The 15891-nt window shown below is 35.7% G+C and overlaps 1 protein-coding gene across 1 annotated transcript in view; it reads left to right on the top strand.

Moving 5' to 3' along the window:
* LOC136833221 (TWiK family of potassium channels protein 7-like) overlaps positions 1–15547 on the top strand; it is a 15562-nt gene extending 15 nt beyond the window's left edge. The window contains exons 1-10 of the mRNA XM_067095093.1: positions 1–56; positions 1274–1324; positions 3777–3911; positions 4073–4233; positions 9265–9415; positions 10630–10768; positions 12243–12372; positions 12981–13215; positions 13707–13828; positions 14300–15547. The exon at positions 1–56 is cut by the window's left edge and continues 15 nt beyond it. Coding sequence (XP_066951194.1) covers positions 1312–1324; positions 3777–3911; positions 4073–4233; positions 9265–9415; positions 10630–10768; positions 12243–12372; positions 12981–13215; positions 13707–13828; positions 14300–14452 — 1239 coding nt within the window. The 5' untranslated portion in view covers positions 1–56; positions 1274–1311 and the 3' untranslated portion in view covers positions 14453–15547. The remainder of the gene's footprint in view (positions 57–1273; positions 1325–3776; positions 3912–4072; positions 4234–9264; positions 9416–10629; positions 10769–12242; positions 12373–12980; positions 13216–13706; positions 13829–14299) is intronic.
* Positions 15548–15891: the final 344 nt, after the last annotated feature.

Below are 15891 nucleotides of genomic sequence, written 5' to 3'. Positions count from 1 at the left end.
ATTTTTCTTGAAAGGTGCAAGTGTGCTTTCTGTATTCTGGTCTTCTGGTTTTTAAGGTATGGGTTTTTTTCTCTTTCAGAAAGCATTTTTAACCTTATATTATTTAATTAACTATAACTAGGTACTTGTAATGCTGCTAATTACAAAACTCTACGGACATCTATCCCCGATTTTAAATTGTTCGCTTTGGCTCCGATTTCAAGTTCCTCTCTGTCCAGATTCCAGGTGAATGTAAAGATGGACCGTTTGCTTAAACTTTGCAATTACGTACAAAACCTCGTCATATATATATATATATATATATATATATATATATATATATATATATATATATATATATATATATATTCATCTATTTCATGCAAAGTCCAACGGGACTCGTAACTAAACGCCCTCATCTATCCTGAGTCTAAAGGTACAATTTCCTAAATGGTTATTCGTTATCTGAAACTGTCCCCCGACCTCGCTCTTTCTTTTATTTCACAGCAGTATCTCTATATCAGTTCTCGAGATGAATGCCTGCCGTTGATAGCAAGACAATGTTTTTACATCGCCGAGAAAATCAATGTATTTTTCTAGAAAATTTCCACGACCCGTGAGCAAGAGAATTTACATGCTAAGATAATCTACGGTCACTTCGATTTCAACATATTTTGCGTATGTTTAAAACCAAGTTTTTCATAAAATACTCACTGATTACTAGCTAAGTATTCTTAAATATGAGGATTTTTTAATAGAAATACGCGAAGACCAGAGCCGGTAAAAGAAAATCAAGGTCGCATTCCTTAGCTGCAATTAACAAAGGAACTGTCTCGTGCGTTCTCGACTTCACGATTTACTCTGATACGAGTAAGCCTACATGACGGCTGTTCAAGATGGGCTTACTTGTTATCAATATGAATGTGTCTTTTCCTCTGTAACTCATCAGATATATATATATATATATATATATATATATATATATATATATATATATATATATATATATATATATATATATATATATATATATATATATATATATATATACAGTATACACATGTTAGCGAGAAAGACATATATTATACATATCGATTTTCTGTCTTAATTTTCTGTGATGTAATAATGAAATTCTGTTCATAAATAATCATACTTGTAAAATTAAATAAGATACCTTGTTAATAATCATTCTAATAACGAAGTAGCTCTCTTAAAATCTCCTGTCTTGTGCAGGCCATAACTAATGCATGATAACCTAACATTTAATACTCTGGATTGTGTTAATATATTACAGGTCGTTATTAGCGAAGGAGAGCCGCAAAAACAGCCGCAATGGCGCCTCCGAGTAAGATCCAATTTACAATAATTCATTTGTTTTTATTGCTTATTGCTTTCCTGGTTTGTGGATTGTCCTTCGCTTAAACTCTGCAGATCTAAAATCTCTGCTTTTTAAAATGAATTATTTTTTAAATTATATGAGGACAAAAATACGGAAGTTACAGTTTTACTAAATGATCAGTTCACTATTATTTTTTTTTTTTAGTCGAGTATGATATTTCACAGAACACAGACAGAATGTTTTTGTCCTCATATTTCTATAATTTAGTCTTCGAGATCATTATTCATAAAGCAACGCTTTTCTCCTTTAAATAAAGCCTCTTTTTTTCAAATAAAGCCTAAATTACAAAGGAGAATGAATTTCATATTCCGTCGGCACAAACACGCGACGCAAAAACACTCACAAACCGCACTTTTTCAGTTCAGTTACAAACGCCACCCACATACCACATTCTTCATCATACAACGTACTGATTAAAAAAAAAAATACTTAGAAGAGTTCTTCGTGATTTAAGAAGTATGTTTATCACACCCGATATTTATTTTATTATTTTCAGTACAATTTTTTATAAAGTATAATTTTTTCCCCGATTACTCTGTTTTTTAGTAATTTTTTTTTTTACTTCTTTTAAAGCACAAAACAACGGGACACGCAACCTGCTAATGTCCTTAGCTAGCCCAGACTAGATGTCAAGGAAGTAAAATGAAGTACAAAAAAAAAAAAAAGTGGTTTACAACAGAACGAAGCGATGTCAATCGGGCATTGATTTTGCTGCCATTGGCAACCTCGACCTTCGCTCGAGGCGAGAAACTGTTTATACCCTTAATCAATCAAGCTGGAGTACATGTAAGGTCTAGGACTTCGTGTGAACTGATTTGTTTATACATTATTATTATTATTATTTTTCTGGTAATGCTTGCAGAAAGAGCCTCCAGTGATTAGAATGCTCATGGGAGACATTTGAAATAGGGTATAATACGATCAACAGAATTGGAATAAATTGCATATGAAACAGATGAATAAATTAGCACATGTTTGCTTTATAAAAAGAAAGTCACGTGGTTTCGATATAAATATCAGCAGCGCGCCCACGCAGACACACACATACATACATACATACATACATACATACATACATACACACACACACACATATATATATATATATATATATATATATATATATATATATATATATATATATATATATATATATACTGTATATAAACATGTACACGTACACACATATATGTGTATCTGAATAAACTTTGCCAACATATACGTCAAACAGAAAAACTGTAAATATGGCAACAGTAAACTAATTATGTGTATAGTTATAAAATGCCACGAAAAACGCTGTTGCAGATGATAAAACATCTGAAATAAAGGAAAAATAAAATCAAAGTGAAAACACGTAAAAAAAAGCAAGGCTCAGTTAAATTAACCCATCAGATTCTTATGTAAAGTAACAATAAAGAAGGTTGTGGATTCCTTTACGTTACGTTCATATCCAGTCTACATACACACACACACACACACACACAAATGTAATACTGTATTTTCTAATTGGTCGGAAAGTAAATGAAAGTTATCATACAAGAGAAAACTAGAAAAAGACAATTCTGATAATGTACTATGTTTCAAAGCAAGTTAGCTAATATAAATAAAACAAAAATTAAAATGTAAAAACATGAAACGTTTTAGTTTCAAAGTAATCAGAATAAATATGAATAAAACAAAGAAATAATGTGAAGAATACGCACATTTAGTTAACTGCAATCATAATGAGAAAGTAAGAAAATAAGAAAAAAAATTACAATAATTCTTTCAGAGTAATTCTAAAATGTATGAGCGTCCCAGTCTAGAGATTTAATTAAAGAAAACGGTCATCAGTTCAACACATAACGGGTAAACTGTGCGTCATCGCTTTTGCTTCTTTCTTTTTTCTTATCTAAAACGTATTTCACGCAGTTTCATGACCAAAGACATATTAATCTTTTCACTTACTGAGTTTCACTCATTCATCTGGTATAATTCACTGCCATCAAATAAATAAAAAATCAGATGATAGGTTATGTAACAAGCCGTTTTGTAAGTAAGATTCTTTTCCGTATAATAAATAAGCTACTTCAGATTTTTCATGTGAAGTATTCAAGATCTCGCTACATTTATCATCTTCACTGACTCAACATTTATCATTTTCACTGAATCAGTTTAAGAATTGTTCTAAGATTAATTAAACAATAAAATTATTACCATCCCAAATTATATACCTTTACAAAACTTGCATGAAAACTATCAAGTTAAAATACCAATGTTATTTTTGCTGTGAAGTTGGAACACCAAAGGAAAAACTTATATATAATAGAGCAGAAAAATAAAAAACACAAGAAGGGTTCCTAAATACACCTCTTTCAATAACGTTTCGTCTCGTCCCCCAATTTTCTTTCCGCGACAGAAATCAAGCGAGCCATGTCGGAGGTGTCCCTCGCCAGTGAGAGTGGCAAGAAGACGAGTGGATGCAAGAAGGCCGTCAAGATACTCTTCTCGCACGGAGGCCTCTTCATCCTGGTCACCTTGTACGCATGCGTAGGTGAGTATCTACTGGATTCTTTCTCATTTCTCTCTCTGACTCTAAAGTCTACGACTCTACGCTCTCGTCACGGATTGCGTTTGTCTTGTTCCGTCAACTTGACAGGAGGTTCCACGCCCTCCTTACAGCGCCCCTTTAATCTATATCCCTCAATCCTCCAGGGGCCTGGATTTACATGCAGATCGAAACGCCTGCCGAGAACCGACGGCGTGAGCGGAAGAAGAGGATCACGTTGGACGTCGGCGACGGCATCAATTACATGATCAAGTGGATGTGGTACATCAACGGGCAGCGCCAATCCAAGAGCGACTACAACAAGTTGGTGAGTGAGTTCGCGGGTAATGATAATAATGATTTACTCTTATTATGACTAATGGCATTTTAGGCTTGTAATTGAACAACATGTTCACATATTAATAGTAACAAGTTCACTAGTTTTTGATAATAATTTTTCAAGTTTACAATGTACTATCTTAGTTGTTGATAATAACTAAACAACGATTTAAACGCATGATTTTGGCTATAAATGCTCAACTAAGAGGTTCAAGATGATAAAAATAATCTGCAAATAGTTTTAAGTCTGCCAAAACTTTCCCATTCAAATGCTAATTTATTCTTACATATATACCAGAATGGACGTTTTAGTCACTAGCAGTAATCTCTGTAAAGTAAAAAGCAATGTGCATTTGTGTATTTGTTTGTTGGGTGCAAACTGTCAAACAACGGTGCCCTTCGGATAATAAACTCCACGTTGAGACTACCCATCGTCCAATTTATTTCGTCCCTGACCTCTACATTATGCGCGTAGACTGAAGGTACTTTTGTCCGAATTTCGGGACGTATGTAAAGTCCCTAGGGCCATGGCTTGTGTTTCGACCCTCTCTTATAATGCCACCTATGCAGAATGTAGAGGAAAAGTAATGTTCACTTTGATTTTATGTACAGCCCTCCACAAGGATAACTCCCTCTCTGGCGGGCCCATGTACGTTTTCAAAATAAGGTGTTTCTTATGTTTTGTAATTGTCTTTGGGTGTTTTCTCGTCAGTATCGTAGCTCATGCAGAATAGGAGAGTCTTTAGTTCCTTTTTAAATTTCCATTCTTCTTGTATGCTCTTCACTTCAGGTGGTATTTTGTTGTATAGTCTTGGTGCGCAGTGTACAAATGCTCTTTCGCCTGACTCACAGTTTGTTCTAGGTTCAAATAGCCCTATATGCTTCACTTGCATGTCTGATTACAATATTCATTTTGGGTCTAAAGAAGCTTAAGCAGTTTCTCAAATGTGTTGGTTCATCATATTTTGGTGCTTTAAAGACTGTAAGTAGTATTTTATATTCCATTCTAGCTTTTACTGGGAACCAATGTAGCTCAATTAGTGCTGGGGTTATTCTACCACGGAACGTAGTCCTTTTATTAACCTGGCGGCTCTGTTTTGTACTCCTTGCAACTTTCTTAGTAGGCAGTTAGGGAGACCGTAGTATATAACGTTGCAGTAGTCAAGCCTCGAAAGTATTTGGTTGCAAACTGCTGTTTTCAGAGTATCTTCGTTTTGGTATTTTCTAACAAATGCAATGTTTCTAATGTGATAGTTACAGGTTTTTGTGATATGCAATATATGGTTCTTCATCGACAATTTATTATCAATAATAAATTGATAATAATAAATATTATTATCAATAATAAATACTCCTAAGTTCCTCACTGCTGCTACAATATTTATTGTTGACGAACCAAGTTATTCTTTTGAAGCGTTCATATTTTCGTAGTGCACTGTCAGCTCCAAATAGCATACCCTCAGTTTTGTCTTCATCAAGTTTCAATTTGATGTCTTTCATTATTGCATCAGTTTTACTAATGGTGTCTTCGACCGTTTCGACAGGAAAATAGAACTGGGTATCATCAGCATACAGTTTATACTTAACCTTGTGCTTACTTAGAATTCTAGATAATTCAGTTGTATAAATGCCAAAAAGCAGTGGACCCAGAACGCTGCCTTGGGGCACTCCTTTTGTTAGGCTTTTCTTTTCTGATTTCACATTGGATATAACCACTCTAACCTTCCTACTTTCTAAGTAGCTTTTATACCATTTGTGTACGTCATCTTCGATGCCTACTGCTCTCAGGTCTTCAAGCAGTAGACTGTGGTTAACTGTGTCAAATGCTGCACTTAGGTCAGGCATAACCAGGATGCCACATTTTCCATTTGCTATAATTTCTACCATATCATTTATAATTGCACACAATGTAGTCTCTGTTGAGTGGTTTTTTCTGTATGCTGACTGATCATCAGGTATAATGTTGAGTTGTTTCAAGTGTTTCCATGTTTGTTTGTGAACTTCCTTTTCTATAAGTTTTGATAAGTACGATAGGTTCGATATTGGTCTATAGAAGCTTAGATTTTCTTTATCACCTTTTCCTTTATAGGCCGACTTTATACAGGCAAGCTTTTCACTATTGGGAAAGATGCCTGTGCTAGACTCATGTTGACAATATCAAATTATAGCCTCCGCAACTGATCAAAGTTTTTTGCCTCTTTTATATCACTTATGGGAAACGGGTCATTTTCACAATAGGTGTTTTTTTTTTTACTTTTCTCATCATTTTGTCAAAGTCATTCATGTTCAGTTCTTTAAACTTACTGAATTTGGTATTTCTCATTGCGATCACCGGGAGATCAGGGGGGATCTCCTTATCTAGACTATGACAGATTCTTTCAATTTTTTCTTCAAAGTAGTTCACAAAGTTATCGGCCAGGTTTTTGTAGTCACTAGATACATCAGATAGAACTTTTTCTTTCTTGAGTCCCAATATTCCGGCTAAACTGTCATGGATTTTTGGGGGATTTTTCTCTACACTAAGCATTTTATTGTAATATATTTTCTTGGTTTTCATAATCAAGTCGTTGTCATGATTTCTAGCTGTTTGTTACAGTGACCAATTTTCACTACTTCATGATTCTTTCGATCTTTTCCATAGATATCCCATTTTTCTTTTCTTTTTCTTAGCTTCACGTAATTCACTATTAAACCATTTGGCATTTTCTTTAACTATTATTTGCCTTGTTACTTCTGGACATTTTTCGTTGTAGCTTGACGCCAATATACTTTTGCTATAGAATGTCAAACAGCTTACACATACTTGGTCGCCTGTCAAGGTATTCCTCAAATTACACCTGCACTCCTGGCTTGTTTCTCTTACTTACTTTATGCTCTCAACAATAAATTCATCAGCTTTAAAGCTGGTTTTATTTCTGTAATTGATAGTTTTTTCAGTGTATAACCTTTCCAGATATTTACACTAAATATAACTAGTTTATGTATTGGAGATATCACGCATTCAGGCTCAACTTGTACGAGCACAATCTCGTTGTTTTTGTTGTGTGTCACTAGGTCAATGGTTCAATAATGATGCCGGTTTTTTCGGAACATTTACAAGGTTGTGGCTTTCAAGTAACTATAAATTCTTTGACATATTTGTCATCGTTATCATCCAGATATAGAATGAAGTCACCACAAGTCAGTATATTTTTGTTGTCAGCTAGCAAGTCGAGGAAGTCACTGAATTCATCTAGGAATGGTCCCCTACTTGTGCTTGGTGGTTTATGAACTGTTATGATTTGTATGTGTTTGTTTATGTGTGTAATTTTGGTGTTGATGTATTCAAATGTACTGAACACATTCTGGTTCATTATAGATAGACCTACTTTGCACACTTTTTTGACAAAGATTCCCACTCCACCACCGTTTTTTTTCTCTCGGTGCCATGTAAAAGTTGTGAGACCCTGGCGTCATTTCGTTTATTTTAGAATAATCACTTACATTATTGCTTAGCCAAGTCTCCGTTAGCATGCATATATCTAGATTGTGATCATTTATAAGATTTCTATGTGTTAGAAATCTTATAAATGTATGTTTATTAAACTGCAGAGAGGATTATTAGTCAAAGCCATGGTCCGTATTATTTTTCACCTTTGACACATATTCGTTATATACTGTGCACTTATTGCCATCATATGTTTTATGATTAGTATCACTATGGCCTTTCTTTACACAGTTTTTACACTTGAAGATGCTGCTAGCACATTCATTTGATTTGTGATTTTCACCACATCTAGGACAAGCTTGGTCATTTCTACAATTTGTTGCCCTATGACCAAATTCCTGACATTTATAGCACTGACAGGGCATGTAACAGTCGTATACTTTGCAACGGCTGTACAGTGTACACAATTTGTCACCTCTATCATAGATGGCCTTTCATATTTGTGGTGTGCATGTGATGATATAGTGTTTATATTTGTCATCTTTGGCTATCATTTCCTTTACAATTTTTAGGTCGTCATTTTCAGAAATGAGGTTACCTATCCATGGATTTTTCTTTACAATGCTATCGACAAGGTCATCTTCATCCTTCGGGACATAGACTACTTTTATTTTTGGTTTAAGTTTACCCTTCTCATTTACTGATATATTGCTGATTTTCTGACTCTCCATTTTTGCCTTTTCTAAGTTTTTCCCTTCTGGAAATCTTACAAATAAATGTCCTTCTCTTGTTGTTTTAACCCGTTCAACTGGCCCCGTTATTTTACTCATAATTTGTCTCTTTTCATTCGCTGCTGTGCTCTCTTCGTTTGTAGATTTGATCAGAAGCATTTTTCTTGTCTTCAGTGATTCAGCATAAGTTTTATCCATGTTTGTCATGGTCTTTACATCTTTATCAACATTGTCAATTTTGTTTTGGATTTCATCTATGTTGATCACTACGTCACTAGTTTTCTGAGCCGAATCCTGAATCAACTTTAGTTAATATCTGTTTTCTTTTATTTCTTCAAGTTCATCTTCAATGAGTTTTTTGTGTGTTCTTTGTTCAGACCTCTTGCAGTTATTACAGATGTACAATATGTTATCACTACTAAGTATGGGTGTGTATCTGACCTTGATACCTGAGCATTCATAGTGGAACCATACGTCACACATTTCACAGCAAGCTCCTTCATCATCAACTTCTCCAGAGCAATGTCCGCAGGTTGCTGACTCTCTCTCGATTTGGGTTGACTCATCCTTCTCCTGTATTTTCTTTAGAGTTCCATCTTTACGTGCTGCTTCGATAATTATGAGATAATGTTCGTATGATAGTTTGATCTTCCCTTTACTAGATTTAATTTCTACAGTATTTATTTTCTCTTTTTCCTTCCTCTTCTTCGTATTCACTTTGAACATCGTGCAAGTCAGGCACTTTTACACAGAGCACTTCACAGACACGTCCTACCCCCACGATCGCCACTCACTGTTTGTCATTTAATCCCACCACATATGATTGAAATGTCTGCAGAAGCCCTTTCCCATTCTCCTTCAGATATACGAGAGGCTGAACACCTTCAAATACTTCATCGTGTCGAAGGCATCGGATCCCACCATCCAGTACGACGGCAACATGAACACTTGGGACCAAGACTGGACTTTCCCGAAGACGCTTCTCTTCACAGTTACCAGCATCGGAACTATAGGTCAGATAATTTTTTTTTTTTTTTTTTTTTTTTAGTTCAATCTCTCACTGGCTTCTAGGATATTGTTATGATGCGCTGTCACTCACACCATCCATCTAAGGTCCGGTCCAACTCAATGCATTGATTCACAGGATGAGGTTGCTAGCTCGCTGCTCATTCCAAGAATGATAGTCATGGTAGTTTGCGGGTTTTATTAAATGATATCTTTCCAGACGTTTTCTCGAACTGTCGAGCCAACTGCTCAACTCTCCTCGCTGCTGGGAGAAAGGGAGCTGGGGATTTGGTAGGATACATGTACACTTGCGCTACCGGGGTCTAAGCGATGTCAGGCAGGACAGCTGATCGGGGCTACGGTCTACCCCAACGCCAAATCAAAGTCCTTCAAAAGAAGGCATCGTGCTTACCCCATATAAAAAATGGGAAAAAACACGTTAAACAAAGAAGAAGAAGATCTTTCCGGACGTTTCTGGATCTCTTAGCATCTATTAAGCAAGAGGGACTGGACTCTTGAATGCACACGATTTTATTACTACATGTTCACCACGGTTAAGGTTTTACTGTCTTCTTCCATATCAAGCTGAAACTGTAAACATCGTTCTGCGCGTTCCCACTGATAAAATTTCGCGTTTAGATAAAGTAGCCTTACAGAATGAGACGTGTCAAGCAAGCCGTTGTCTTTTATGGATAAGAAGGATGAAGGCTGTCCTGTTCACTTCTAGAGTTTTTTTTTTTCCGATAAAGCAAACGACTGATGTATAGGAAATATAAGCCTAAAAACCAAACTGTATAAGATACCCAACATGATATTGTCATGTTTTATATGAGTTTTACCGTCGGATATAAAAAAAAGTGAAAGGGTAGAAAACACCAACCTTTACCATAAAAAAAAAAAACTGAAAAAGGAATAAGTGACGATGCCACTGAACTTATACCTTTAAAAATTGTAAAGTTATTAATTTTAGTGAAAAAGCTCATAGGATTAAGGGACTAAAAAGAATGCATAAGATAACTGGAGATAACAAGGTGTACGAGATGGGCTCAGACTAAGCGATGTCATAATGCGGTTCGGATTCCACAATAAGCTGTAGGTCCCGTCGCTAGGCAACCAGTTGGTTCTTAGCCGCGTAAAATAAATCCAATCCTTCGGGCCAGCCCTAGAAGAGTTGTTAATCAGCTCAGTGGTCTGGTTAAACTAAAATATACTTAACTTTCAGGGTACGGGCACATTGCTCCAAAAACCATCACTGGCCGTTTGTTCACAATTATGTACAACGTTGTCGGGATTCCTCTTCATCTTGTATTTCTGGCCAACATTGGTGACTTTCTGGCTGACGCCTTCAAGTACATTTACAGGTGAGAGTCATACACACCTTATAGATATGCAATGTTTGTGTGAGTGTGAATGTAAGTGTGTGTATATATATATATATATATATATATATATATATATATATATATATATATATATATATATATATATATATATATATATATATATATACATATACATACACACACACACACACATTCATAAACCTTTTCTTACCTGAAGCTGGTGCCAATTCACACACACACTGTGTAAATACAGTATCATGATTTATCGACAAAATAGTGATGGTCATTATGTCACGAGACTTTCTAGAGATTTTGCACTTCCTGTTGAAGTCAGTTTGACCTTAATCAGGCATAAGAGACCGTTTGCAGTGCTGAATAAGCAGAAGTAAATTTTCCAGACTCAGGGATCGGGAACAAGGAGAAATGTACCCTTGTTCAGCACAGAACTCCTGAACAAACTGACCATCAAATTGCTCCCATAAAATTACAGTTCTCACATTTCTCGTCATTGATGTGACAATGAGATTCCGATTGTCTAAAATTTCAAAATGACTCTCCATCTTGGTCATTCCTTACATGGATCTGGGACACAGATACCGACCGTGGCCATGATGGATCACACAAAGTTTTCCACTTCCGGCAAAACAACAGCTCTGACAGGATATAAATTATGTTTAATTACACACACATATATATATATATTAAATATATTATATATATATATATATATATATATATATATATATATATATATATATATATATATATATATATATATATATATATATATATATATATATATATATATATATATATATATATATATATATAACTGGTAACTGTGTCCCAGACCCATGCAAGGAATTACCAAGATGGAGAATGCCTTTGAAATTTTAGATAATCGGAATCTTACTGTCACATTAATGATGAGAAATGTGAGAACTGTAATTCTAGTGGAGGAATTTGATGGCCTGCTATTTCGGGAGTTCTTGCTTAGCAGGGGTACATTTCGCCTTGTTCCCGACCTACGAGTCTGAAAAATTTTACGTCTGCAAAAGGTCAAGCAAGACTTCAACAGGAAGTGCAAAATTTCTGGCGAAATTTGCCCTCCTTCGGCCATCATCCCAGGCCTGGGAGTCGTGTGACGTCATTACCACCACTACTTTGTCGGCAAATCATGATCATGACGAAATTTGGCGTATGGCAAAATGCCCAAGAACTTTAGAATTCCAGATTGATAGCGTCATTAGTCATCCAACTGGGTCCGGATGAGCTCATTCTCTAGAACAATTATTATAAATGTTTAGTAAACTGTCGACAACGACGAACTTGTTCTCTAAATACTTGAAATAACTGAAAGCCTATGGTGGAAATTATCAGTACTGTGATTAATTTTAAACAAGAGATGAAGAATGTTTGTCATAATGTAACTAACTATATATCTGCACCAGAGCAATATATGGGTTGCTTTCAATTTTCTTGCTTACTGTAGTCGCTTGTGCTGCCGTTGGTGTCGCTGGCGTCGCCGTGTTTCTGAGAAGAAGAAAAAGGAGAATCCACCGGGAAGCAGGGACTTATGGAAGGATGAAGTTGGAACCGAAAGCTACATGCCCACTAATACGGTAACGCACGTAGACAGACTTGGAGAGAGAAAGAGTTAAATTACCCTTTGAAAATAATTCACATAATACTAATTTCCTTTAGCTAGGCTATTTTGATTGGCTTAAGATTTAGTTTAAGTAACGGAACAAAACTGCCTTGAGGATACCTAGATGTGGTTAGGTAGCTGTGACGTGTAAGATATACAGATCTCAAACATTAGTTATCAAGTAATTTAGGGACCTACATGCGAAAATAACAATAATAAGTATGAAGAGGAGCAAAAACGTTTGGGCAAAAATACTTCATACAATCAAGGGACGTTTCGGATTTCAAACAACAGATGGCGTTTTCAGACAAGTAAGCAGGAACATACACTAATATTAGTGTAATTTACCAAAAGGTGTAAATTTTCTTCCCCGTCACATAATAGTCTACGTGGAATACACCCACGTTTAGACGGCGTCTTTTCATGGCCCTTATCCTAAGCAAGGAGAACGACGGTACAGTAAAGTTCAAAATTACGCTCAAAGCAACTGACTATGAACATTGCGCCATCTCTTAAACTATCGACTTTTCTTTTAAAAGCAACAGTTTTCTAGAACCTTTATAAACCATACCACTTCATCAGGTGGATGTGCCCATTGTGGTGAACCTGTGCTTGGTAGGGAGTTACCTCGTGATGGGCGGATTCCTCTTCGGATGGTGGGAAGGATGGGACCTCATCACAGCCATCTACTTCACGTTCATCACACTCTCCACTATCGGCTTTGGAGATTACGTCCCTGGCAACTCCTTCTCGGATGACACAGACGCGGTGACGGCAACTCTGAAGATGCTGGCGACTGTGCTCTTCTGTTTCTTCGGTAAGGTTTAGCAGTGTGTTCGCCTAGACCGGTACAGTTAAATTGTCAATGCGGCACGGAAGTCAACTCGTTTGTTTATGTTTCATAGGCGGGCAACATTAGTAAATACTAGCTTTACAGAATGTTGAGCCCAGTGATACGAGGCACATAGAGTAAGAACATAACATCGATTCTGATAAGAAAACAGCACATTACCTTCAGCACACTGTGTGACACAACAAAATATTCGACTTAGCTAGTCAGTTGTTTCGGAGCTGAATGGCCGTTTGAACGACTGAAGTAGGACAGTGCTTCCCTCCTAGGAAACTTAACACACCACCAAGTAGGCATTACGCACAGTCGGGATTTCTCTTTAATATTAGTAATAACAGCAGATTATCATCAGTCAGACAACATCTGGCCTCAAGAAGAGAAGCTAGACAATGAAAAAGACACCAATGACATCTTAATGCCTGCAAATCTACATAGAGAAACATTACTCCCCTCCGTAGGTATGTCTCTTCTGTCTATGTGCATCAACCTCATGCAAGAGCAGCTGGTGGTCAAAGCGCGGTGGTTTGCTATGGAGGTCGGTATCATCGAGGAGGAAATTGACCCGCAGACCAAGTACAAGGTAAAAGTTATGGCTGTTTCAGTCTCTGTGGAGATGTTTTGTCATTTTATTTCCAAACAGCATAGCCTTCTAAGTAGTGTCATTTTATCACCATGAACTTGCTTAGTAGGCTAAGCTCCCTCAAAATAATATTCCCTTATATGAAAAAAAAACTGGGCAAAGTCGATAGTCGATTGAATAATTGTAATCTATTTGGCGATGCACAGATAGCGGTGATGAGTATCCTTTTTCATTTCCACAGCGATGGCTCGTTGTCTCGTTTAACCTTCTGATGACATTTCCATGCGACGGTTAAAAGTAATTTTCCGATATTCATAAGAAATTACCATTTACCTAAAGACAGCATTGCATTATTATCTGTTAAATGGAAATTCAGGAGAGACAGATAACAATAACAGATGAAATTCAAAGGAGATTTAATACCGTCCCCAAATCGTAAGAGCTTAGACCGATATCTCTTTTTTTTTTCAGTACAAGAAGAGCAAACGAGGAACCGTCATGGAGACCCACCCAGACAGGGACGGCAACAAGAAAATGTGTCTTGTGGCAGCGGAGGAGGGTGAATCGACGTCCAAGACTCCAGCGAACGTTAAACTCCGTCCAGAAGAGTTCGAAGACTTCTAAAAACTGGCTCAGGGATTATTTTTGTTTCTTTTGATCCCTTCATTGACTTGTTGTATTGATGTATCCCAGTGTGTTACAGCACGTTATTAAGAATAGAATTGTTGGAATTCAAGATTTTAGAATGTTAAACTTACAAAGATTGATCATTGGCTAGGAGAGTGGGAATGTAAAGTACCTCGGTGACCAGATTTTGTGAAATTTCTCTCACTGGAGGAGAGAGAGAGAGAGAGAGAGAGAGAGAGAGAGAGAAAAACGGTATAAAACGCTATTGGGTTAGCGTGAAGAATGCTCCTTTCACCATTATAACAAAGTCAGTAGCTTTCAAAAGAAGTTCACAACTCAAAAGGTGGAATTAGCCAAATCACCAAGAAGGTCGTAAGAGAGAGAGAGAGAGAATGTTTAAAGGACATCTGCACCAGACTAAGTTTAAGTGGTAGAGATAAATCATAAGGTAAAAATTATATTAGTTCGGAATATGTGATACAAATTCAGGCCTATATATTCAACAGAAATTATGAAAATATAAAAAAAAATTCTAATTCGTTCTTTGTGTTGCTGCAAGCACCAAATAACAGATAATCCATATCCACACTTTTTGAAACATTGGCAACATCTGTAATTTCACGTAATAAAACTGAGATACAGATTCTATGAATTATTTCATTGAGAAGCATGATATTTGTTCTATATCATATGCAAATGTAGCTAGAATCTACGAGGAACATATTACTATGCGATCTTAGACGTAAATGACCTCTTAGATCGCAAAAATTACATTGAAAGATATATTTCTTAGCAACCTTATTTACACATTAATCTTTTCCTTTTACAGTAGGCGGACTATATGACGTTAAAGTCATACACTATGCATACTCTGAGTTTCAACAAAATTAAAATTTCCTAAAATTAACTTTCATTTTTCCTTATTTTTAAACGTAATTACTCTAAGTATTGACATTTCAAATTCTACTATAGCTAGGTCATCAAAATAAATATGGCTACGACCTAGTAACAACACAACAGGAAATTTAATGTTTTGGAAAATTGTGTTTGAGATGTATGTTATAAAAATACAAATTAAAAAGTGACAAGTCATCTAGGTGTTTGCATAGCCTTAGCTCCTGCATATGAGGACTGTGATAATTGAAAAAAATAAATATTTCAGTATCCAAAGATTTTATTCTTTCGATAAGAAAATAACAAAAGGCCGATACGCTAAACAACCCACACTCCATTCAAACATATATATATATATATATATATATATATATATATATATATATATATATATTAATATATATATATATATAAATAAATATATATATATAAATATATATATGTATGTATATATATGTATATATATATATATATATATATATATACATGCTGTATATTATATAGCATACTGGCCTCGTCTTATCAATGCCATTAACCAATTT

The sequence above is a fragment of the Macrobrachium rosenbergii genome, chromosome 51 (genome assembly GCF_040412425.1).
Source record: "Macrobrachium rosenbergii isolate ZJJX-2024 chromosome 51, ASM4041242v1, whole genome shotgun sequence".
Lineage (NCBI taxonomy): Eukaryota > Metazoa > Arthropoda > Malacostraca > Decapoda > Palaemonidae > Macrobrachium > Macrobrachium rosenbergii.
The sequence above is the reverse complement of the archived record's forward strand: the minus strand, read 5'-3'. Positions and strand labels throughout refer to the sequence as shown.